The sequence below is a fragment of the Channa argus genome, chromosome 2 (genome assembly GCF_033026475.1).
Source record: "Channa argus isolate prfri chromosome 2, Channa argus male v1.0, whole genome shotgun sequence".
In the NCBI taxonomy this organism is placed as follows: Eukaryota; Metazoa; Chordata; class Actinopteri; order Anabantiformes; family Channidae; genus Channa; species Channa argus.
This window is the reverse complement of record NC_090198.1, coordinates 22,000,787-22,025,801: the sequence shown is the minus strand read 5'-3', so window position 1 is coordinate 22,025,801 and position 25,015 is coordinate 22,000,787. Positions and strand designations below refer to the sequence as shown.

Genomic DNA, 25,015 nt, shown 5'->3' with positions numbered 1-25,015 from the left:
TAGTGTATCCAGATACGTTTGGGGTATATCAGTAGTAATATTAATGCGTACACCAGGACATATGGTCACCTCTCTGGGGATTTGGAGTTAACATTTCAGACAGTGCTGGAATGCAGCTGGTCTAATCTGGTCTAATCTGGGTGAAAACGTCACTAGATTACTGTTTAACTGAAACAAATGCATAGCTGTCATTTTCCGAGGTAAAATGTCTATAACTACTTGCCAGAAGGTAACTCTTATATCATGCTCTGTTCTCTGTGTTTCCTTGTTCCTGCCCAGAGTGCTTTTACCTAGAGAGAAAAAGGACCTGGCGAAGCCTGAGGGTAAGGCAGCTTATCAGATCATCGTCCATCTATCCATCTTCATCTTTCTCCATCTCCAGTGGGTTTTTTTTGTTGTTGTTGTTGTTGCTGCTGCTGCTGCTGTTGCTGTGGCCAGTGCCAGCTCATAACCCGACTGTACAGAGGGCGGCAGGCCTAAGGCCCAATGTAGTGAACACATGTAAAAAAATTAATTGAAATAAAATAATTATAAAACTATATATTTATTGTTACATGTTCATTTGTATGTGTTCATAGATATTTGGGTCTAGTCAAACTTTTAAGGAAATATATGTCTGGACTTTAGGTAACCACATTAGGCCAAACACTTGTCATGCTGCTCTGTTACATTTGATAAATTCAACCTATTTAAACAAATAAAACGGTTACATTGAAAACCATAAAGAAATTTTGGATTTCTGACTATAAATTTTTTAAAACACTATTCAAACATGATGGGTAGTGGTCAAATTAAGCATTAATATACGTATTGACTAATGCAGGCACATTTGATCACAACCCAGGGAAATCTGCGGTTGTAGTGTGAAAGATTACGAAATTAAAAGTAGCATCATAGCAGTCACACTAAAGTCAAGTACATGACTCAATAATTCATTAAAACAATTACCAATCCCCAAAACTTCTGGTAAAGGGCTAATCATGTGCCAATAATTCAAACTCACTCTAACCAAAACGAAAACATGCAGAGAAACACAGTGGTAGTGGTTAAGCATGAACAAAAACAGCATTGAAATGTAGCAGGGGTCACAAGAATAATTCCTGACAATAGATGTGACTGTAAATTTGATCTACATTTTTAACAGCTGATAATCCAAAAATGCAGGTATGAATCTCTGTTTCATACCTTGTGTCTCCAAACAGGTTGAGATGTTTCCTCTGCCACACCAGCGTTGCTGCAACGTTAGTGTTAAAGAAAATAGCAACATTAGCATGTCACCGGTTGTCTGCGCTAATTTTTCATCCCCTAACGTTTGGTAGCCATGACGGCAGCATTGTGCAAACATGCCGGCAAGGCGTTTACTACCCGCAAACATTCCGAATTTTAACTCGGGAGTTTTTAGCTATTGTTTAATGTGTGTATACATATGCACTAAAGTGATAAGTGAGTGTTAAGGTGACCACATCAAACTCTTTCGCCAGCTAGCAAACCTAACGCAGCACATAAACTTAGCCAGTAGCCTGTCTGCTCTGGGTTTGGCCTATTCAGGCGGCCTTTATTGTGATTGGTGGAAGAAATCTTATTAAAACAAACGCAACAGCATGTGATTGGTGCAAAGATGCGCTTTGATGGGAAAAATGAATACTACTACTAATAATATTAATAATCACAAACGTGTCTCAAACTTTTGTTTGTTGGGGGAAAATGGGCTCTAGGGGAGTTCATACCATTGAAATAGTTGCATAAATTTGCTATGAAAAAAGGACATTTAAAACATTTTAAATTTAAATTTAACACTATAAAATGAAGCTGAGATGATACTTGGGTGTTTGTTACTAAAATCAAGATCAGTTTATGAAATAGAATATCCCCTATCTGATATTATCCAGGTAACAAAAAAAATTAATTCCATAAAGGATGTACCTATGAAGTCCTACAACCTGCATAATTAATTCTTGAAATAAAAAAAATAATAAGTGTCACTGTGATAAACTTAATAAACATTTTGCTTTCATTAATTGCCTTGATTCACTGAATGATTTCTCTAGTTGGACCTGGCTTCTACCCTCCTGTGGTGCGCCAGCCCTCATTTCCAAAGGATGCAGACCGATTTGGTGTGGACCCTTCATATATCATGACACGTAGTGCTGAGGCCATGGCAAAAGTAAAAGGCATCGGACATGGCAAAAAATACAACCTGATGGCTCAAGTGATTCCCATATATGGCTTTGGGATCTTACTTTACATCATCTATATAATATATAAGGTACTTTGACTGCATGGTAGGCAGGCAGGTTGTATGAATATACTGTAAAACACTACTCTATATACATCTTGTAAATTTTGTATACGGACAAGCATTATCATGCATTTTAATTATAAAATATGTTTCACTATAGGGAGTTAAATGTCAAATAAATACAGCATTATGACAAATGTCATAGTGATGCAATTAGAACTTAATTTTTATTATATACTGTCTAGATTAAGTCTGAAACTATGATTGCTATTCATTGTTACTTTAATCATAATAATTTTTATATTCACAGTTAACATGTAAGGGGAGGACCACTAAATCAGGAAACTGCACTACAGTAACCAAGGCAAACATGGAAAATAAGATTAGTAAGTACCTTTAGTAATTCACTTTAGAGCAAAGTATTTGTGATATAGTGTTTCTGGTTTTATAGTTTTAAAGCACTTACACTAAGACAACTTGATCTGTTATAGACTATGTGCTGACATTGAGTATTATGACCTTATTATTGTAAAATGAAGCATGTAGCAGTGCAAATCAACCACATGCTCTTAACATACATGGATCAGTGAACATGCCTATGCATACTTACAACAAAAAGCTGCATAGCATTTTGATATTAAAATACTATTGCTTCTTAACATTTCTAGCAAACAATTATGAGCTTGCCAGGCTTCAGAAGAGACTACTACAAACAGAACAGATCATGGAAGGGATTCTCTCTGGAAAAGGCCATGGCTCTGGGAGGTAAAAGATTTATTTCTTTTCTCTTAACACATTACTTCACAGTGTCTGTAGGTCAAAAGAACCAGATAAAGTACTTCCGACTGGAATAAATCAAGGTAGACCTGACATAGAAATGAATGGGCTAAAAATGAAAGAGAGAATGATTCACATGTGGACATAGTACTAATATATACTTCTAAATAATAAAACTCATAATAGATAAATATTTCACATCATTGAGTCTAATACTATCTTTTAGTGATAAAAGGAAACATCTCATATTTAGGGATCGACTTCGGGAAAACAAGAAGAATCAGAAAATCAAGTCTGAAGAGAAAGTACTTGCGGCTGTGGGTGGCTATTTATAAAGATTCTGACTGACACTGAATGACATACAAAAGCACCATCATAGTGACTGATTCTGCTTCCACCTGTGCTGCTCTCTAGTGGCAGGAGGAAGAAAAGTAAAAGTACAACATCAAAAAACGAGGAGAAACTACTCAGGCAACTTCGGCAGATCACACAGCTAATGCGAGAGGGTCGGTCGGAGGGAGCCTCACCAGAAATGGAGGCTGAGGAGGTGCCTTACGGTGCAGACTGGGAAGGTATCAGTCTCCTACCATTAATAGAAAATGTATATCTGCTGTACTTCTAGTAGCTGATTTTTGTAAATCTGTGAACCATATTATTGAGTGACCCTTCATTTTTTAATTTCGACGGTTATGGACTATAATTTTCCCCTATAAAAAGGGACCATCATTCACAATAGCTTTGCATCATGTTGATTACAATAACGTTGATTCCAATTATGCTTCATATGTTCAATATGTTAAACTGTTAAAAACCAAAATTAACCCGTTTAGATTTTTACCATTAACTTTTATTTATATTCTTGTCCATATAACAAATAATTTGGATTTTCTGGTTAATTTTTTGTTCCATTGCTTTCAGTCTGCCTCTGAAAACCCACAGATTTAAGCGCTATGTAGTACCATTTTGCTTTCCCTCTCAATGGAGGGTTTGCACTAAGTGGTACGCATAAGAGGGTGATTAAGCAATTGAACCCTTGTCCTGTGTATCAAGTGATGTGTGTTTTTGCATACTGATACAGGTTACCCAGATGAGACCTTTCCAGATTATGACGGGCACAGTGACAGTGAATTTGACCCCATTACACTAGAGGAACCCCCCAAGCAGCCCACCCCGGAGGCCCTGGCCGAGAGAATGGAACAAGAGGAGGAAGAACTTTTGGCGAGGAAACTATCTGTGGTGCAAGAGGAGGATGAAGAGGAAGATGATGAGGATGATGAGACTGATGTGGATGAGGTGGACGATGAGGAAGAGGAGGAGGATAATGATGAACCGGTCGAGGAAGTAGAGGATGACATAGAGGATGAGGAGGAAAAGGAGGAAGAGAAAAGGCAGTTGCTCAGCCCTCCTTCGAAACAGTCTGCTGCAGAGACAAAGCAGGAGAGAGTTGGTTTGGAGGTGAGCAAAGAACTACAGGGTCACAGCGGAGGGAAGAAGCAAATAAGCTTCAGTGAGCACAAAGATGTGTTCCACTACCCTAAACAGGATGTATATGAGAAGGATCAAGAGGAGAGGGAAGATGAGGTAGATGAGGAAGATGAAGAGACAGAGGTGGAAGAGGAGGAAGATGCCGAGGAGGATGATCCAGTGATTGAGGCAGAGAGTCTGCAGTTCAGTTGTGAAGGTTGTTCGAACCCAGAAGAAGAAGCAGAGGAGAACAAAGAAGAGTATTTGTTAACGTCAGCAGCTGTAGAGGACGACAGCCATATCGAAGTGGACACGCCTAAAGAAGTTGTGGTGAGTGGGCTGAGGATGAGAAACAGGAGAGAGACATAAAGGACTTTTTTCAAACATTAACCTCAGTGTTCCTCAATTGCTCTGTGTTTATTACGGATTCCTTGTGTGTGTAACCTGTGGAACACAAGATAAAAGGAGACATGCAAAGTAAAAGTAAAATTTGGAGGCAAAAAATCCTTTTACACTATTACCTTTTACACTATTCCTGATACATGTAAAGTATGTTTTCATCTGTATTATCTTTCATTTCCAGGATGACTTTAATACACCACAGTGTGGATGTGCAAAACCTGCAAAATAATTGAAACAACTTAAAGTTATTGTTTCCAAACAAGCTAAACATAATGTTTGCATTATTTATGATCCTCATACTTTTACATTGTTAGGAAGAGAAAATGTGTCTTTTACAGAAGCATGGGTTGCTCAGAGCAGGAAGCTTCTCATAGAGAACTGGGGCATTCCTACAAATGAAACATCTGAAGTAGTGTATGAATGTGCAGCACCTTGCCATGCTATGTGCCATCATGCCGAATCGGGCTCCACCTGGTGGTCGAATATTGTGCCATTCTTCCGGATGCTCTCTGTTCTGCTATTGCAGCATAGAATATACAGCGACACAATAAATCAATTCCAAGGTGCACTCTGACCCCTATCAAGTCAGAATTTTTTTTGTTGGTTTTCCTGACATTAACAACAAACAGATCATTGTCAACTGAAAATACTTTTTTGGATATTCAGGCTATATATGTATGTTTATCAAACTCTGCAAATATATATATATATATATATATATATATATATATATATATATATATATATATATATATATATATATATATATATATATATATATATATATATATATATATATATATATCACATTTAAGTAACAATAAAACAATGTTTTTATTGATTATAAAATATAGAGAGGGTGATATCCATATGAGTGAGGCTGACAGACACTGTAGCACAGTCTGATGAATAGATTTAGATCATAAGATCAAGTAGTAGCAACCCCCCTACTCCTGTATTGTTGGCCTATCCTAATAATCAGTTCTTGGAGAATGTTGGACATATAAAGAAAATAAATACAGAATTGGTCAAACCATAACTGTGTTCCTTTTATGTCATTCTGTTTAGTTCCTACACCATTTATCTCTCCCCTGTACAGATAATTACTTTGTAAAGAGATTTACTGAAAATCACATTTACAATTTAAAACCACACAGTGTTGTTGTAAAAGAGGAGCAAATATTCATTAACATGTTATTCAAAAGAGCACAGTAACTTTGATATTTCATTTGAGAGAATAGAGGTCATACTTTGACTAACATTTTATTTTTTTTCATGATCAAATGACGGCGTCTATACCACCACAGTAAATTGTTCACCATTTACTGTACATTACAACAAGAGCACTAAAAACAGAACGTGGACACATTTATGAAAGCAGACTTTACAGCAAGAGTATCAACAATTATTTTAAAATAGAAATTTAAAATAGAACACAATTGAATACAAGAATAGCACATTTGATTTCCTCATTGCCCACAGTAACAATGGCAGTATGAGATTGTTCTTTGTCTTCATTCAGCATTTCATAATGGTCATAAAATACAAAATACTGTCATATTTTTGTGAAAGGACACTCTTGAGGAGCAAGAGGAATAATATTTTAAGTAAAAATGTGAACAGCAATAAACCCCATGGTATAGAAACGTACTTCCAGTCACTTGAGGAAGGTAGTAAACTCCACACCAGTAGAGCATAAAATGATTCAAAGATATAAAGAGCAAAAGATGAAATGTGTGTTAGCTTTGGCACACTCACACTGCTACTGTGCTGTTGGCAGTAAATCAATTTGTATTCAGTTTGTTGTTTATCAAGTAGAAGACATGAAAAAAATACTAGCACAACCTTAAGCCTGAGTGCCTTGGATCATATACCTACTGCCTGCTTATTATTCACGCATTTAATGTTATGTGTTGAAGGCCCCAAATATAATTCAAATGTTCCCTTTGGATTATTATGTATCTTCTGGATGTTTTGCAACCCCATCCGTTTAATAAGTCCGAAAGAACTTTGCATTAAACAACTGAATTCAAAGTAGCTACAGAGAAACATTTCCAATGCATGTGAAAACAGCAAGAATGCAAAGACCAATTCATGCTCAGCTCATTTTACAGCCAAAGCGTAACACCGCAATTAGTCTTTAAAGGCACAATAAAGTATGTACAGCTCTATCTCATCCACCACAGATTTCACAGTAAAGTGCACTATCATCCTATACATTCCCACACATGACACTGTGACTACATATTGTATATGGTACACAGCACTGTGTAACATGCCTCCGCCCTGTTTATCCAAAGTCGCTAATTGTTTTGTGTGGAAACAAGATATAGTTCTTTTTGATGCCAACTTATATACCAATACTGTTGAAATTGAAAAAACCAACTTAGCATAGTAATAAATACATAAATAACAAAATGTTGTAACATGCATGTTACATTTAACTAGAAGCAATGTTCATGCTTGAAGTGTGTTGTTTTATGTGGCAGACTACATAAAATCCAGTCAACTTTTAAAACCTACAGATGTATAACTGTTAGTTAAAATTTACACACACAGTAAAGTAATGGTACTTTTTTTTTAATTACATAAAAGGAAGTATATTTTTTATTATGCTATTCAAGTACAAAATGACCTTAGATATCAAAACAAATGAATTTGACTTTGAAAGTGAATTACTCTTGGTGCTTGTATTCTTTCACTGTTTAATCCCATCCTACCCCACCCCCACCCCCACCCCAAACACAAAAACACACCAAACTTGAGGCCCATAAAGCGTTTTGGGATATGCAGAACATCCAAGCTACTGGATGATTTGGAGATGTCAAACCAGCCCCTGGGGACACATTAACAGCCCTTGAGGAGAGGACAGATGGACCAGTTCTTCGCTGAATGCCAGGCTGGGATCTATTCACAGGCTAACTTACTGTCAAAGCTGGAGAGGGCAATGGCAAAGGCTTGCAGGGCACACATTGGGTAATTATAGTCCATGGTGAAGACATCCTCTGCCACACGGCCAAATTGCATCACAATGTAGTCAGCTACAGAGAAGAGTAAGAAAGCAGTGAAGAAAACAATGTTTTCCCCTCTCTTTACTTTGTATTCTCCTGTAAATAATGGGGAGGGAATGTATTATTGTGGTGACTGTGACTGTATTAAAACATTCAATGGAAAATTAGGCCCTTGTGACCCAAATAATCATAATACTTGAAGAAAGCTGTGTTTAGGACCTGAATGTGTTGTCAGTATTAACAAAATGCATTACACAACTCCTTTCTAGTAGCATGTTTTAATTAACTTCAATGTTTTTAATATTTGGGAATAGTTTGTAATATATTTAGCTACTGGTGAAGAGTTGTATTATTCGAGTTTCTGCATCTAAGCCAGCGATGGTTATGTTATGTCAACCTAACAATAAATACAATTTTAATTGGAAAAACATGGTGCAAAAGCTATTTAACCAGCTATTTATCACTTCTAAACAATTTTATTTATGATTGAAATACCAAGTATAAGTATTTTTCTAGACTAAAATAAAAGTAAAATCTTTGAAAAAACAACTTGACTAACCCCAAAAGTAAACCAGACTAAAACGTTAAAACAGTATATTAACAGTATCTCGCTGCTCGTGTCCTCATACCATCCACTGGAGAAAAGTGTCCCAATAGCTAAACATAATCTAATCTAATAAAGTGTAATCGACTAACCACTGTTTGTCTTGGTTAAATATGTGATTACAAAAAAAAAAAAAAAAGATAATCTGGAAAAATTGCATTTTAAAATAAAAAACAACTTTTTGGGCAATAAAGTACAATAGCTTAAAGTTTACTGAGCAGACTTGATTGTTTCCAAATGTCATTTTTATATAGCATATTTTGACTGTTTTTAAACAAGTCATATTCCATTATGCATATTTTTTCCCAATCATATACTAGTATTACTTACCAATACATTTAATAATAATAAAATACAGTATTATGTTTGCAGTGACTGCTTGTCTATAGTTACTTCAGTCTCATGTTGTAGAGTGAACACAAATACTGAACACAAATACTATGGCCCGAGAAAATTCTCGTTGGTATGGTAAGAAGACCTCATGGAGAAAGGAATTATGTAGGGGATAACCATAGACTGTATGGTGGTAACACACAATGAGGTGTGTGATACAAAAATAATGCTGTCAGTTTCACCAGTTAGAATTTAAAGTAGCAAAAGTACTGTTGCTATGGTGACCTGTAGTTTAACATTCTGATTTAGAATCTGAAACTATGGGCTACAGCCACTATTCTACCCTAATGATGAAAGTAAAAACCCAAAACCTACAACTGATTCGGTCTTTTGTAGAGCACAACATGTCAAATGTGCACATCATCAATCATTATTTTGTATCTAATACTGACCCTGGAACTGACTTTCAGTTACTGCAGGTGTGCAAATGTGAATGGTTGTCTGTCTGTGTCTGTCTCTGTGTGTTGGCCCTGAAATAGACTGGAGACCTGTCCAGGGTGGACCCCACCTCTCGCCCTGTGACAGCTGGAATAGGCTCCAGCCCCGAACAGGATAAGAGGTTAAAGATAGTGGATGGATTAAAGCTGGCACTTACGATCATTGTCATGTATGATTTGAAAATTCTTGACGGAGGCCTGAGTGACTCTGCCGTGGAAGTTGAGCACATAGGATTGTGTGTCATCATTCCACACAGGCGTCTTGTTGTGAAGTTCAATCACGCTTTCTGTGTTCTTGTTCTGCCACCTGGCCAGCAGTGACTCATGTTCCTTTGATGGAGAAGAGGAGAAAAGCTTAAGGCAAGAGAAGCACAGACATCAGATAAGGTGGAATGGGGAAAGATGTGGCAATAAGAAGTGAAGTAATACATACATTTCGTGGGCGAATGGAGACTCGCTCATGGTCCATGTTCATTCCAGGGATGATGACGCTCATTTTTCGAGGTCCTTTGAAACCTAAGACATTGGTTTCCTACAATGAAAAGATGATAATGCTGTGCAGAGAGCATGTTAACCCAACACATTTGTAAAGCTATTTAATGTTATGTTATTACATTAAATAGCAATAATGTTTCCTTTCAACTATAACTGAATCATAATAAATACCCAAGCATTACTGTACAGAAATAACATTTTACTATCTGCTGAGCTTGATGCAAATAACTGTACGAAAGCCATTTTGTAAAATTAATGTATGTTCTTTGTTGGCGTAATAATTACAGTTTAATATTAAGGAAAAAATGTTACTGGCTTCATAAATTATTTCAGCCTGGTAATGGCAGTGCCCTGGCTCCTCACATTGTCGCATGACTGTCTATCTGAATATGCGAGGAATCTCTAAAAGAAAAGCTCCAAATGGAGGTAAGGCCAGCAGATACATTCCTCTGGATACTGTATATTCTACGTAAATATTAATGACAAAAATTATGCCAGAAGAACTTTGTTAGTTAGACCTTTGATGTTAAAGTGTTCCAGGTTCAGTGTCTTATGAGAAATAATTACATTGCATCAAACCATACAAGCACTAATTCAAATAATGCACTGCCTTTGTGTGTCATGTACAGTATTGTGGCAGAGCTCACTAACCCACACAGAGAAGCTGTGAAGTTTGCATGTTCAGGGTTTTCTTTGAGTACTCTGGTCCCACCCCCAACAAACAACGGACATAAAGGTAAGTTAGGTGGTGTGAAGGTCAACATGGATGTGTGTCTGTCTCTATACTGTAAACCAGCACGTCAACATTGGAATAAAAAGTATTTTGACCCACTCACATAGCAAATAGCTGCTAGTTCTTGGCGCAGATTGCTGGCTTCGAGGCTGGTGGTGCTCTTCATAGGGTTCAGACCACTGTCATACACAGTAAACTTGGTTCCCATGAGGTTAGACCTGCAAAGAAAGCAGAACACATAAACTGATTCAATCTGATTGTTGGCCTGTGTGTGGTTGAAAGAAACGGCACGTGAAAACTGAAAGATTGGGTTGAGGGCCTGACATCCAAGTAGAAAGATGATCAGGTGACCATGACAGGAAGCAAAATCTACAAATCTGAAGTGACTTTTTTATGCAAGCTAGTGCTTATTAATTAAATGAAAAATGCAATATTACCATTATCATCATCATTGAATGCAGTTTTATCATTACCATAAAATGGAGCTTTCTAATTATATCAGATATGACTGTATCCACTCGCTTTATGCCCACATAATCTTAACATAGACCAGCTATTCCTGATATAAAATGAATTTTAAATGTTTGGATTCCTCACCTGTGTTAATATAAAGGGAGTGACTGCTAACTAATAACAACACAGCAGTGTAGCCAGTAACCGAGGAGATGACTGTAGTGATTTACATGTTTGTGCATCGTCACATGGTTCCACATTGATCACGATTGGTTTCCCGACTGCACAACACAGCTGTTCACTTTGTTCTCAATGAAAGATGTTTTTGGTGTGTTTATGTATTGGTGTGGTTCTTTGCTTTCTTTCGTAGCCTTTCTTTGGAGCAGAGAGCAGCTGCAGTAAAGCAAGCAATTTCCCTCTGGGATTAGTAAAGTTGCTTGAATCTTGAATCTAAATCTTTTAACAGCTTAAAACAGCTCATTGCATACCTCTTATAGACCCCATATCTCATGCAGACCAGAACCTTCAGGGACTCTTGAGAAGCACTAGATAAAAGGTCAGTGTTCATTTAAATAAAAGGTTTGAGCAGTGCATCAAGCAACGGTCAGCCTAGCTCTGAAGATTAAAGGCTGTACAAAGCCATATTTGATTAAACCTCTAAAGAGTTTCCATGGAGCCACGGTGCAGCCTTGACGCTGTCTCTAAGGATTATGTCACTACTCACTTCCTAACAACAATTTATAGCTAATGTAGATATAAACACAGATATAAAGAACATATTTTAACAATGAGTGGGTATTACATTAGACTCAGAAAATAAATGTATATTTATTTATTGATTGTGAACCAAATTTTAAATGTTTTTCTCATACAGTCTTTTTTCATTTAAAGACCTCAAATGTTTCTTGAGTTATTTGCAATACAAATATGAACAAAACATGTTAAAGTTATTAAATTCATATCCATTATGTATTACTACACATTTTATAAACACTACATGCAGGTCCTGAAACAAATCCTATGGTGTTAAAAACTTATGATTAGCACTTAATTGCTTTTTTATTTTATTTTTTACAAAATTCCTGTCTTCCAAATGCTGCTGAGGACTTACCTCAGTTTACCGATGAAGCTTTCGCCACCTCGAGACAGATCAGTGGGATCAGTGGAGATGAGGTAATTTGATGTCTTACTCTTTTTTCTCTTCCTGCCAGCCAACAGAAAAACCTGGGGCAAGCCAGGGCATAAATTAAGGACGTAAAATATGAGACTTGCCAGTACACATAAAGATTGGCCAGTTTGTTTGGACACACACAGCTTGTAACTACCAGATGGTTGTCTGTAAATATATTACAAGAAATGGAGGTTCACCTGGTAGAAACTGTGTCACCGTGTTAAAATGCTCCACATTGTACAGGATTTGTTGTTTAGAGTGTTTCTGCCCCTTCTCACCTTCTTGCCATCATCTCTCTCCAGGTGAAGGTAGTAGGTGGGATACATGCCTCTGTCCATGCCTTTCTTGTCTCGGGTAATTCTGCACTTCACTCTGACTCCCTGGGGTGCAGGTCGCAAAGAAAACTCTTCAAGGTCATCTACATCAATGGCAGGTTCACTGACCGGTGGAGTGGGGGCTGAGGCCACCTCCTACAGGAGAGAAGCGCCCCGAACAAGAACCGTCATGAGATGACAAATTGGCGAGTGATGCATTAGAGTTGACTTTCATTAAAACTGAGTAATGAGTAATCCACGGGGACTGAGAATGAGCACACTGTCTTAAAAAAAAAAAGGACCTAGTGTAGAGACAGAAGATGGAGATGACTGAAGGGAAAGTTTAGAGTGGAATAAGGAGAAAAGAGAAATTATGTTTATCGTATAGTACAATGCCACATGGATTAAAATAAAACCTACACATCTAAAGCCAGCTGTCTTCACACAGTGGGAAATATGACAAGAAAAACACATCAAAATACTAATTCTATATACGTATAAATTGCACGTTAATGAAAACACCTGAGCCTTTATGCAAGGCTCAATGCCTCAGGTGTAGATCATCTAACTAAAAAACATGTTTATTCCCTTTTAATCCCCTAGAGATAAACAAGGTGTCTCTATGAGATTATTGTTTCCCCACCTGCATGCAGTGTCATCCACCCTTTAAAATAACCAAACACACGACTTTGAGACGACATTTGTATAGCAAATTAACAGATGGCCGGCCCCAAAACAACAAGGCTCAAAATAATTCCAGTATGCTTTATAGAGGAAAAAAGGCCAAAAGGCAACTCCAGTATTTGTCACATTAAAGGATAATGGTTATTGTAAGGAGCTGTGAAACAGCTTTGAATAGGGTCCAGCTGAGCAACAAAATTGAATCGACATTCATTCCCGTTTGTTATTCAGTGGCAAAAGGCACTGGTTGCTGGGCAAGATAAAGACACATCATGCAGGGAGTAAAAATGTGTGCTGCGAGCTTCACTTTACCTTGCAGGACTTCTTGCTAGTGGCTGAACCTGGTCTTGTGTTGCTGTTGAGCTGTGAGGAACTGGAGCTAATTTCATCTTCATCATCCTCTTCTTCATCAAAATTCATACTGCTGGATATGCCTAGAAAGGAAGGAAGGAAACTGTTAAAGAATGTTCCTTCTTTGAACAAAAACATAGCTTCCAATAGGAACACTTTCCTGCGTCTTCAAAAGTTACATATTATTGCTCTTTGCTTCTGCAGACCTGTTTGTTTCTTGCTGTCATCAACAGTACATGCAGCATTGTATTACAGGAGGTCTATTTGCATATGTACTGTAGTAATAAAAGTGGCTTTCAAACAAAAACAGAGGTTGAACAATGATGCCAGTCATTCATGTTGCTGGGATATAATGTTGATTATTTGGTGCACAGCAACACCGTGACTAGACATCATTACAACGTGATCCACTTGACGCTGTTGTTGTTTCAACTACTTTGGAAATCTGGGAATCTGCAAAGGAACAAAGTCGGCTCATCTTGTGTTTAGTTGTTGGAAAGTATTTACATTGTTTCCATATATATATATATATATATATATATATATATCCAGAAAATACATGAGTAGACAAGAGTAGACAAACTGTCATTGTACATTTAAACGTATTTAAGTTGAAAATCTAATGATCAATTTCTTTCTAAGATTAAATATTCATTGCTGTCATTGAGTACATATATATTTACATAATAAAATTAAATTTGGCCTTTAACCCATCCTCCTGGGGGAGCAGTTGGCAGCCACAGGCATCTCCCTGGGGAGCTAGAAGTGAGTCGCTCTCTCAAGGGCAAAAGCTGGTACATGGGTTGAGACTTCTGTATTCCAGCCTAATGCTTTACTCCCTGAGTCATCACGCCGCCTCATTCACTTTTTATTTGCTATATAGAGCAGCATGTCATCTTAATCCTCAGTATCTATATTTTTTCCCTAAATATCTAAGTCATAAAAACCCGTGATTTGTTTTGACAGACAAATTGTCTGTCACAAATCCCCACAGTGTGCTCTAATGCGTCAGCATTATCATACAGACACATAGTCCAAAAATGGATTTTCTATTTGCAGTTTCCAGTTTCACCCTCCTACCAACATACCACAGCACTCGACCATAGTGTGGTGGGTGTAAACATGGACTCATGGCTGTGCTGTTGCAGATGCACTTCCTTCCAGAACCTTCCTTTACACTGTACTGTACCTTTCTTAAGCATGGTGATGCGCAGATCCTGTTTACTCTGTGACTGAGTGCAGCTCATGATCGGCTCTCCCTCACCCTCCTCTGCGCTGTGGTGACCCACTGTCAGGATCTGGATTTGACCATCATCCTGCTGGGAAGCCTGGCCTTCGATTGCTGCTGAGCCACAATCAAACATACAAACAAACGCCGTCAGTTCAATAAGCAGCATCTCATGTTAGTGTAAAATATTTAAAGTGAATAACTCCCGGCAAATGAAAAGTGTATGAAGGAATCTAGTGTTTTACGAACACAGCTAATGTTTTCAGTGAGTGCAAAGATGTTTTTTGTGCTTGAAAGAATCAAAGTGTTAAACAGGTCTGTCATTGGGGAGTTTAGTGATGTGTGGCCCCATTAATATTTCACCCCCACAGTCTAATTAACTGTTTTATTTTTTTCTGGGACAAAGTCATTTGAAAGATTTGTATCTACTGCATGACTCAATCAGAAGACAAACATCTCTAATGTGAGAAATGAGACGTGTGTAACCAAACTATGTATAAGAAGCATCTACAACAATGCTGAGTCGTTATTATTCAATAATTATTATGGTTTCTTGAAATTGTACTACAGTAAAATTCTGTGACTGATCTAAAGCAAAGGAAAACTATGAAAGAGTTCTGGACTTACTGGAATATACAATTTCAATGCACTGTTTTCCCTATTTCATCTAAAGACTCATTTGTATGTCCACTTATGTTGTTTCAGCAGGGTGATGGTGCTCAGACTGTCATACATCATCATCATAGACAGTTGAGCTGTGACAAGCTTGGCACTTCAGCGGTGGCTAAGAGGCAGCTTTTCTGGCTGTGTTTGCTGCCAGATGTAGCTTGAAAAATCAGCAGAGGAGCCGTTATCTGAGGACTGCAAAGAGGGCTCGGATTCACAGTTGCAGCTGCTGAATAATAAAGATTTTGCGTCTTTGCTTTGGTACCACAGACTGCTTTCCATTACTTCCAGTGTGTGCAAACATATTTAGGCACAATATCCTAATTTTAAATACATTATGTTTTATGTTTTTTTACCTTCTCTGACCTCATCGCCTAGTCAGTCAGTCTGTTTTTTTCCAGCATGCCTGTCCATTCATTTTAGTCATACCCTTCATTGTGTCTGACTACCCATTTGTCTTAATACTGGCAGGCTGACCTTTGTGCTTCCCCTTCCTTTCCTTCTTGTCGCTGCCTGTTTGTGGTGTGGAGCTGGCCGATGCTTTGCCCTTTTTGGCTGAGCGAGGCGGCTGTGTGTCCGCTACAACCTTCACCTCCTCCTGTTCAGCTTCCTGCACTAAACACATGAATGGAGATGACCAGCGCATGCACAGTTATCAGAGAAAATAGACAGAAATGGGGATATATCTAAAAGAGGAAGAGCAAAGATTATTTTTACACTGACAAAGGCCAAAAAACTGTCTTTCTTGTAGTTCTAACTTGGTAAAAGTGTTTGTTTACAAGTGTGAATCACATGATCATTTTCTCATACATACAAAATCTTAAAGTATGTATTACACATGTGATACCACATAAAATGCAGATTTTAAATGTATTTGTATAGAAAGATAATCAGTATAACAAATTTATTTAAAATGAAATATAGATTATATAAGTACTTGTCTATTAATCCCCTTCTTCATCCATCAGGGTATTAGATTAGCCTGTGCTGGCATTTTGTCAATATGTTTTCTTTTTAGTCTGCAGGAAATGCGACAGTTCAGGGCCTTGAGCCCAGAAACTGGCCAAAACTGGGGATTAGATGCTCTGCTCTGGTCTCTGTATGTAGAGAAGACAAGCTCATCAATCCCAATCGTGTTTCTGCTCTTTGCAGCAGAGCACCAGCCAGAGATGGCACAGTATGCTGCACTGTCTGCATGGGCTCTTATTTCAAATATATTAAATGTATGTACATGTATGTAAAATCTAATTTTTTCTTACTCAGCTTAAGAACAAATGCTTCCTGTAAATATGAGAGGCTAATCAAACAAGCAGTGTGACATTTTTATTTGTTCAATCCTGGTTTTGTGAACCCTCTGTTTGAGTCCCAGAGGAAAACCAGTCGTACTGTACTTACCATGGTAGATGGTGCTGCTGTTGCTGCTGAGGTAGGATTCCACAAGCGGAGCCTGTTCCTCGCTCTGTTTAGTACGACGAGTGCGAGATCTCCCATCAACATTAGACTGGACCATCAGAGGCTCCTGCCTCTTCTTCTTCTGCTTCTGTTCAAGAAGCGCTCGCTGTTAAGGTTATACAACCGTGTACATACACACAAAGACACCCAGATAGAAAGACAAAGCACATTTTCAGCAAATTTAAGACAATTTTGCATACATCATTATAAGCAAAAAATGAACATTTAAAAATGTAAATAGTGTCACTGTGACAGTTACCAAACAGAGATTTGGTCAAGAGACTACTGCACGCTATAATATACAATTTTTTTACAGAAATATAATAAATTAGCTACTGATTGCTTAAAATCACTGTAACTGTGTATTTGTGTGGATTATGTTCAGGAGGCATATTCATAGTGTAGGTGGTGCGTTAGAGTTACGGTTTGAAAAATAACGAAAATAACACACAGTCTCGGATGGAGCCAGGAGAAGAACATGAAGATGTTTAAGAGTGTGCTGTCCAAAACACTTTGACCTGAGGCTGGCTGTAGCTATTCATCTAGCCCAACTGTCAGCTATATGCAAGCCTTCAAACCAGAGCTCATCTAATATTAAAGGTTTCTATTAATATAGAATTCAGGCTGTGGTGCACTGGAGCTCTGCTGTATCACGTTTTAAAGCTCATAACTGTGCCATACAGTGACGGCTACAACAGTACGTTGATCTCATCCAGATGACATCATCTGGATAAGTTTCTCAGCTCAGACAGGGTTATCTGGATGCTCCTAGCACAGAGGTTGTAGTCTTGGTTGAACTGATTCCTCTAGAAATCCCCAAGATGACATGATCTAAACTGGAAACCTCCTCCAGATGAGGTAATGTGGAGTTTTTCCAACTACTTCTAGTTTTTCAGCTGCTGGAAGCTAGAGATTTTGAGTCTGAATATAGGAAAGATAAAGAGAAGTTTACTAAATGTATTGCCCAAAGTAGAACTATAAGAAGCAAGTTACAAATCAAGGAAGTGGCCCTTTTATAGCTTTGATTTATGATAAACTTTGAAATTAAGCTTTTAACAACCTGACCCAGGATTCCACTTTAAAAACAACAGAAAGCAGTGAGTGAAGAGTACTATTAAAAAATAAAACATGGCTCAGACATTAATCCAAACATATAATAAATGAGGCTGTCAATGAATAATAATTCGTTGTATTTTGTTTAAATGACTAAAGCTACATAAGTTAGCAAGTAAATTAAGAATTGTGTTCATTTATTCAAGGAAAGATGTTATGCATTTCGAGTGGATGGGAGACAGATCATCTGTAAGGTCCTCCCATGGATCGATTAAACTGCAGGAGCCTTACAAAACGTGAGAACATGGATGTTCCCTGTATGCAGCTTCGCTCACATTATTCAGCGCGAAAAAAAGAGCTTGACATCCGAAATAGCAGGTTTCACTATGCACAGAAAATATCTGAAAATGATTGAACTGCAAACGGACTTTGTTTGTTGACTTTGTTCACAACAAACTGTGACAACAGCACAATCACTTAACAGTGTGAAGCTGCCAAACTGCAGTTTGACTGAAGGAGTCTGTAGTCTTTAAAAAAAAACACATAATATTTTAAAATATTTAAAATATTTAGCTTAATACTACTTTGCTTTTTTGTGTGTGAACGTGTAACTTATTTACTGTTCATATACAGAGAAAAAAACAAGTCCTTGCTTTCCATTTGTGGGGCCCCATGATGCACCAGTGGACAATTGTGCCAAGATAAAACTGCCCTTTTATAATTAGTGTTCCCTGTGTGCTCCCCTGTTATCAGAACCTCAGGGAGCACAGCAAAGGCTTACCTGTCTGTCCAGCTTCTGCTGTCGGAGGTTGGTGCCCTCATCATCTAAAGTGCTGCAAAGAAAAGGGGAAGGAAGGGTGTTACAATGCTGACAGGAGCATCTTGGCTGTTTATGATGCTCATGATTTATTAATGACATTTTCAAATGTGCTTTAATTCCCTTGTTATTCTGAAATGTGATGAAAGGTTATGGGCTAACAGCATCTGACTCTATTTTAGCTTCAGTGCCTGTAAATCAAGCATGATATGGACTTAGGAAACTGGTCCATTTGTTTGTGCTGTGAGACATTTTTTATTCAGTCCTCAACACACTGCAAATCTTAAAATCATCTTAGAAAAATAATGCTGAAACAGTGTAGGAATACAAAGCATTAAGTAATATTATTTTGTCCTGTTTGTTTTTGTATTTACATGGTGCAAACTCATTCATCCAGTGCAACCAGTCAATCTACAAGTGTTCAGATTCTAAAAATCACTAATGATATATAATTTAAATGAAATAATCTCTAAAGAAATCAACATGACAGACAAGAATATAGAATGTAATAGTAATACACACAGTACAAGGTGTACATACCATTTCAACAAGGCCTTAGAAGTCTACCAGTAAAAAATGCAGCAGTCACAGCAGGGTGTCTACTTTGATGGATACTGCCCCTAAAAAGCTCTCCTTCAACAATGTGGCCCAGGAGGGCGCTTACATATCTGTCAGTGGGCTTCAAATCAAATTAAACCACTTTTTTTTCTTTTTTGTGGAGCTTGTATCACAAGTTTATCTCAAGGGCCTTTACCATCTGTATCACATAAAACCTCCAATCAGATAGAAACTGCCAACCAACAGAAAATAGAAACAGAATCAGTGGCATCACTTAATACTAAATGTATAGTCCCCAGAAACAAAAACATAATAGTATGAAGCTGATCACAAAGATCAATAGTGAGAATGAAGGAGAGTTGGGAACCATGTCCTTTCTACTAAACAGACATGTCCTTTCACTCAGACACTTTTTATCCTGCACACCTCATAATCTATTTTTAGGATGCAATTTTGTTAGATTTAGCTTATTTTAAGCAAACTTTTTTATTCCACTACTATGGAAGTTTATTGTGCAGCTTTAAAACAAGCTTTTAAAGTGAAATTCTACAAATGGAATCAGAAGGTATTGCAGTCCTAAACTGTAATATGTCAACGCAGACTGAGAAATACTACAGCAAAAAAACAAAACAAAAAAACATTGGTACAATTTCTGTTTGGCCACATGACCCATGCTCTGGGGGTGACCTCATTGATTTTCAACTTACTTTCTATGGCTTTAGTTTTGGGTGCAAATGTACATTAATGTTTTTAAACGTCTCTCTTAAGTTTCTATATTAAAATATTTCTCTGCTTCTAGCTGAAAAATTCCTCCAGATGACATCACCCAGAGGAGTTTTTCATCATTAGGAGTTCAGACAATGTCCTCTGGAGGAGCTCTGGAAAAGCAGGTTGACCATGATTACAAACTCCATACATCACATAATATGAACTGACGGTTCCTCCAAGTGATGTCATCTGGAGGCCTTTTCAGCTAGAAGTAGAGAGATATTTTAATGTAGGGAAGTCAAAGGGAAGTTTAATGGCATAAATGTACAGTTACTACTCAAACTAGAACCAAAAGAAATAAGTTCAAAATCAGTGAAGGCTTAATTAAAGCAATGGTTAGTGGAAAAAATATTTAAATACTACAGAAACATGTCAAAAACCTCCTGCTGCCGTATTCACCTCTCTGTTGTCCATATGCTCAGGATTTCCCTTTCTATTTGTCTCACTGTTGTCTACCTGACACTTGGGTCAAGGTTGCTGACACCTTTGTTGCTTATTATTACTGTCTCATCACAATTCAACTGAGCTGCAGCTGTTCTACACACTTTCACTTTTAAAGAGACAGCGTGTGAGAGCTGAAGGAACATTGCGTGTGATTGCTGAAGGAACCATAGGATGACATTATAATGACAAAACATACAGAGGACATAACTGACCACCCTGTCGCCCGCTTGTTTGTTTTTGTTTTTTATGCCGCGCTGATGTGGCTCTAATTGTATCCGGATTTTGGGTGCTTTTATTACAGACTCTTTTTGGTTTAGATTTTTTTCTCATGATCAATTTGCACTTTCAGCAGTTGTTTCTAAAGGAGTTCTATAAATAATTTGACATGACTTCTCCATCATCACAAACTAGTCACTGTTACTAGTTAAGGTGTACTTTTCAGAATATCACACTATTCAGTGGCTGTTATCAGTTGTTATTGGGACTGTACAGTAGATTTATAAGTCTCTCAAACCCATTTATGTGTCCCTGAAGCAAATATTAAAAGTGATGCAATTCAAATCAAATGGAAGAGTAAAAAGGAAAATTCACTGCAAGAATACCATCTTGTCCCAGCAGCACAGTGCACAATTAATTGCATTGAGTAACATCAATAAAATGTCTGCTTTCAGTCTGTTAAAAGGTTTTTTTTTCTGAGTTTGCTTTACTGAGCAGAATGTTCTAACATAACTGGGTAAAGTCTTTGTCTACAAGAACACCAGTATTGACTTCAAAATGATTAGATTTGGTGGCGCCCTGCTCACTGACATATTGCCACTGGACTAAGCAAATGTCTAAAGGTCAGAGTAGCACAAGCAGTGCTGAAGAAGTCTAAATGTTTCTCTTCTGCACAATGGTGCCAGGTTTTAATTACCCTGGTAAAGAAATCTGCAGACAAAGGCTCATGAATTTAGTGTTCATTTTCCATTGCTGCATTCTTAATCTGAGCATAGACAAACAGACATTTTAACAACTAACTGCTACAACTAATTTATTTAGTCACCATTTCACAATTGGCACTAAAAGAAGGGAAATGACAATAATATACCAGAGCCTATTAGAGAGTAATGGTTTGCTTTGTCTGACCAACATTCATAAAACCCCAAATTATTCTAAGATAAAATGAGAAATTCAAATATTTTGTTTTTTCAAAAAGTTAAATAACTTAAAGGATGGATCAAAGTTTAAATTTTTATTCTTCTAGTGAATTAATAAAGCTACAAAATTGTTTTACAGTTTTAATAACAAGCTCAAAGCTTGTTATTAACTGAACCCTGAATCTTCCAGCTTCTCCTGACTGAACATGTTTAAATTCAAAATTACCCTCAGTACATCTGTGATGTGCTGCTTGGGAGTTTATTCGTTCATTGTCTGTGTCTATGTGCATGGAAAAAGACATGCAACCCATCTAGTGTAAACAGCTACAGATCAGGCAAAGACAACAAATCCAATTATGAATGTATTTTAATTTGACAGATGCCAGTCTTTCTCAGTAACATTGTTAGACATTGTCTCCATGCTGCCAACAGCAAACTCCATGGCCACATGAGACCATTTGTCTTATTGCTATTGAACAAAGTCACTTTTTCTGGGTTAAGCATAAGCCAGGTTTTGAATGCCAAGTTTTTGAGAGTACACACTCTACTTGTACTAAAAACCATCAAGCATTGGTGAATCTCATGTATCTGCTGCTGCGGAGGATCAAACTCTACCAGAATGTTCTTGTCGCTCCCACTGTGCTGCCTTTTGCTCTGCTCTCCAAGAATCAGAGAGGCTGAGGCTGCATTTACTAAAGGTGAAAAGATTAATCACTCATTAACAAAACAACAGGATATTTTTCCAGCAACAGTGATTGGCTGGTCGCTCTTCCACTTTGCATCCAGACCTCTCTTTTCACCGCCAGAGTTGTTAATCACTAGCAACAGACTTGCTGATTGTTCCCTCAGTGTGGACGGGCATTTCTGAGACCCCCGAGAGAACTCAACGGTTTCTAATTAAAAGGGCAGTGAGAGGTTTCCTCCACACGATTTGGAGAAAAAAAAAAAACGAGCTAAAGCAGAAGAGAGAAGGATGAAAGATGGAGAGTAAGCCATGTCTGCTAATGCCTGTTTAATGAGAAAATGTTGTTTTTCCGGGGATCTTAACTGTGACTGAATTCTTTAGTTTTATTGTGAGCAAAGTTGTTCCTAACGCTGATAATCCCAATTCTTTCACTTAAGGGATTGCATTTTGTTTATTGTGATCACTTTACAGGAAGCTAAAGATTTTTCTGGATGTTCTTCATAAATGCACGCTTCTGTTATTTTATATTGCATTGTTTTCTGGTTTTCTGTGTATGTTTTAAAGCCATGTTGCACCAAACTTCCAGAAGATGCTTAAACAATGTGACATTCAAATGATAAATGCTTATACTGCAGGTTAGTTTGAGTAATCAATTTGGCTGCAAGTAGTTGCAGGACTGTGCAAAAGCACAATTTCAATTTCCAGTTTTATATTTGAGTTATAATGTTTCATTTTGGGCAGCACGGAGGGGGAGTGGTGCCACCTCACAGCTAGAAGGTTGCGCGTTCACAGCCCTGACTGACCGTAATCCCAAAACCCAAAGACATTCATGTTAGGTTAATTGATGGCTCCATATCGCCAATAGGTTTGAATGTGAGTGTCAGTCTGTGTTGGCCCTGAGATACAGTGGACACCTGTCCAGGGTGCACACTGCCCTATGAGAGCTGATAAGGCTCAAGCCCCCCCGTGACCCTACACAGGATAAGCGGTTACAGATAATGAATGGATAGAAGTTTCTTTTTTATTTTTACATGTTCTTACTTTTACAAACAATTTTAGATGTTAGCTTCCATAATAGCCAATGTGCCATATTTATTTTGGTTTCCACACACTTTCCTATTGCTGCTATTGTCTGCGCTTCAGCTACAACATTTGAGATCAGTCAATAAATATTCGTTCTACCTGTATCTCTCCACTACAGGCTCTAGTTTGACAAAAAAGTTCCACACACGTAATAAAAAAGTATTCACCTCCCACTCTGTCAGAGATGCAGACCAATAAAGCCCTTCATGACTGCAATCAGAGTAATCAACTATGTGAATAGGTGTCAGACAGGAAGATAATGACACAAACAGAGCTGTTCCACTGGATGTCAAAAAGCTCATGATTGTTGAGAATCTCTGGTCACTTTTATGGTGATGGTGTTGATAATAATAATAATATTAATACAATGAACCCTTAACAGCCCATTCCCGTGTCCAGCTGTGCAGTGCCGGTCCAAGCCCGGTAGAAATTGGGGAGGGTTGCGTCAGAAAGGGCATCCGGCGTAAAAAATAAACTGTGCCAAATCAACATGCGGACATTGACCACTGTGGCGACCCTGAACTCACAGGATGTGCCGAAAGGACAGAAAAAAATAATAATAAAAAATAAAATAAATAATGAATGTTTAGATTGAAACTTACTTAAGAAGAGACACCTTGAAATGTAAAAAACTTACAACACATTGCTACTGACTTGTTGTCAAAAGGTTTTCTAAACACACAAGGAAACTAAAAAACATCAAATAGAAAGAAGAAAGACTTCATCAAGTGAACAAAGAAAAAAATACATTGTACGTGCAAACCTTTCTTCTGTAAAACGTGTTTTGAGGCAAATATCCTGATTTGATTCATCTATGCAAATTTTTGGTTTAAAATATGTTTGTACATTAAAATTACTTCCAATATAAAAGATGAAACTCATTTTATGGCCAGAACTTGGAGGTTAAATTTTAGTTGTGCTGTCACAATTGATGGCAAACTGTCCCTTCATGCACAAGGTTGAGCAAAATGCTGGTTAAAATCATCCAATCTCCTCTTATAAGCACAACATCAATACCACCTTTTTTAAATTTTTGAAAAAGGAAACTAAATTTGTTCTACAGTGTCAATTTGAGCACCAAAGTAGAGGATTTTCCATTGACTCAGCCAAGTGAATTTGGCACTGTGGGAAAGGGTTTTATTTAAAAGTTTTTAGTTGCTGGGACTCCTACTTTACAGGTTTTATATGCCTAATAGTCATTGGCTGATGCTTTTGCAGCTGAAATTGGTACCGGAGGCCAATCAAAAATTCACACAAAAGTCTGTTTAATTGTGATTTACGTGGTGCAATGCATGAAATTTGATCCTCAGCAAATGACTCTGATGAACACTGCTCAGGGTTAAACTGACCTTGAAAGTAAAGTAAAGAAAAGATCTAATCTAATTCCCCCACTGTGATGACCTCTGTTGAGATCGTTTGAGAAAATGAAACTTAAAAAATGCAAATACACCAATTTCACAATTTCTTTTGGTAAGAGCTCACAATATTGCGTCGTTGTTGAGACAAAAAAAAAAAAGAAACTACAGATTCGTATTTGCTCCGTTACTGAGAAGATCCACAATACAACTGCTGCTTCCTAGTGGATGTGTATGTTTCTCAA

The 25,015-nt window shown here is 37.5% G+C and overlaps 2 protein-coding genes across 6 annotated transcripts in view; one reads left to right on the top strand and one right to left on the bottom strand.

The window, feature by feature from the left end:
• Window positions 1–205: 205 nt before the first annotated feature.
• ric3a (RIC3 acetylcholine receptor chaperone a) lies at window positions 206–5,007 on the top strand. Its single transcript, XM_067493707.1, has 6 exons — window positions 206–323; window positions 2,049–2,266; window positions 2,550–2,625; window positions 2,908–3,004; window positions 3,431–3,588; window positions 4,095–5,007. Exons 1-6 carry the CDS (start codon window positions 206–208, stop codon window positions 4,847–4,849), a joined length of 1,422 nt encoding a protein of 473 aa, XP_067349808.1. The 3' UTR covers window positions 4,850–5,007.
• A 1,122-nt stretch (window positions 5,008–6,129) lies between these two features.
• tub (TUB bipartite transcription factor) overlaps window positions 6,130–25,015 on the bottom strand; it is a 40,564-nt gene continuing 21,678 nt past the window's right edge. For 2 of the 5 annotated variants that reach the window (XM_067496424.1, XM_067496425.1), the window contains exons 2-12: window positions 18,706–18,757; window positions 16,815–16,959; window positions 15,897–16,034; window positions 14,715–14,870; window positions 13,487–13,608; window positions 12,458–12,649; window positions 12,120–12,232; window positions 10,659–10,773; window positions 9,761–9,859; window positions 9,486–9,657; window positions 6,130–7,923 (exon numbers count right to left, since the gene is read on the bottom strand). In XM_067496424.1, coding sequence (XP_067352525.1) covers window positions 7,790–7,923; window positions 9,486–9,657; window positions 9,761–9,859; window positions 10,659–10,773; window positions 12,120–12,232; window positions 12,458–12,649; window positions 13,487–13,608; window positions 14,715–14,870; window positions 15,897–16,034; window positions 16,815–16,959; window positions 18,706–18,757 — 1,438 coding nt within the window. In that variant the 3' untranslated portion in view covers window positions 6,130–7,789. Of the gene's footprint in view, window positions 7,924–9,485; window positions 9,658–9,760; window positions 9,860–10,658; window positions 10,774–12,119; window positions 12,233–12,457; window positions 12,650–13,486; window positions 13,609–14,714; window positions 14,871–15,896; window positions 16,035–16,814; window positions 16,978–18,705; window positions 18,758–25,015 lie in introns of all 5 variants that reach the window. The other 3 variants (XM_067496421.1, XM_067496423.1, XM_067496422.1) reach the window with 2 other exon arrangements.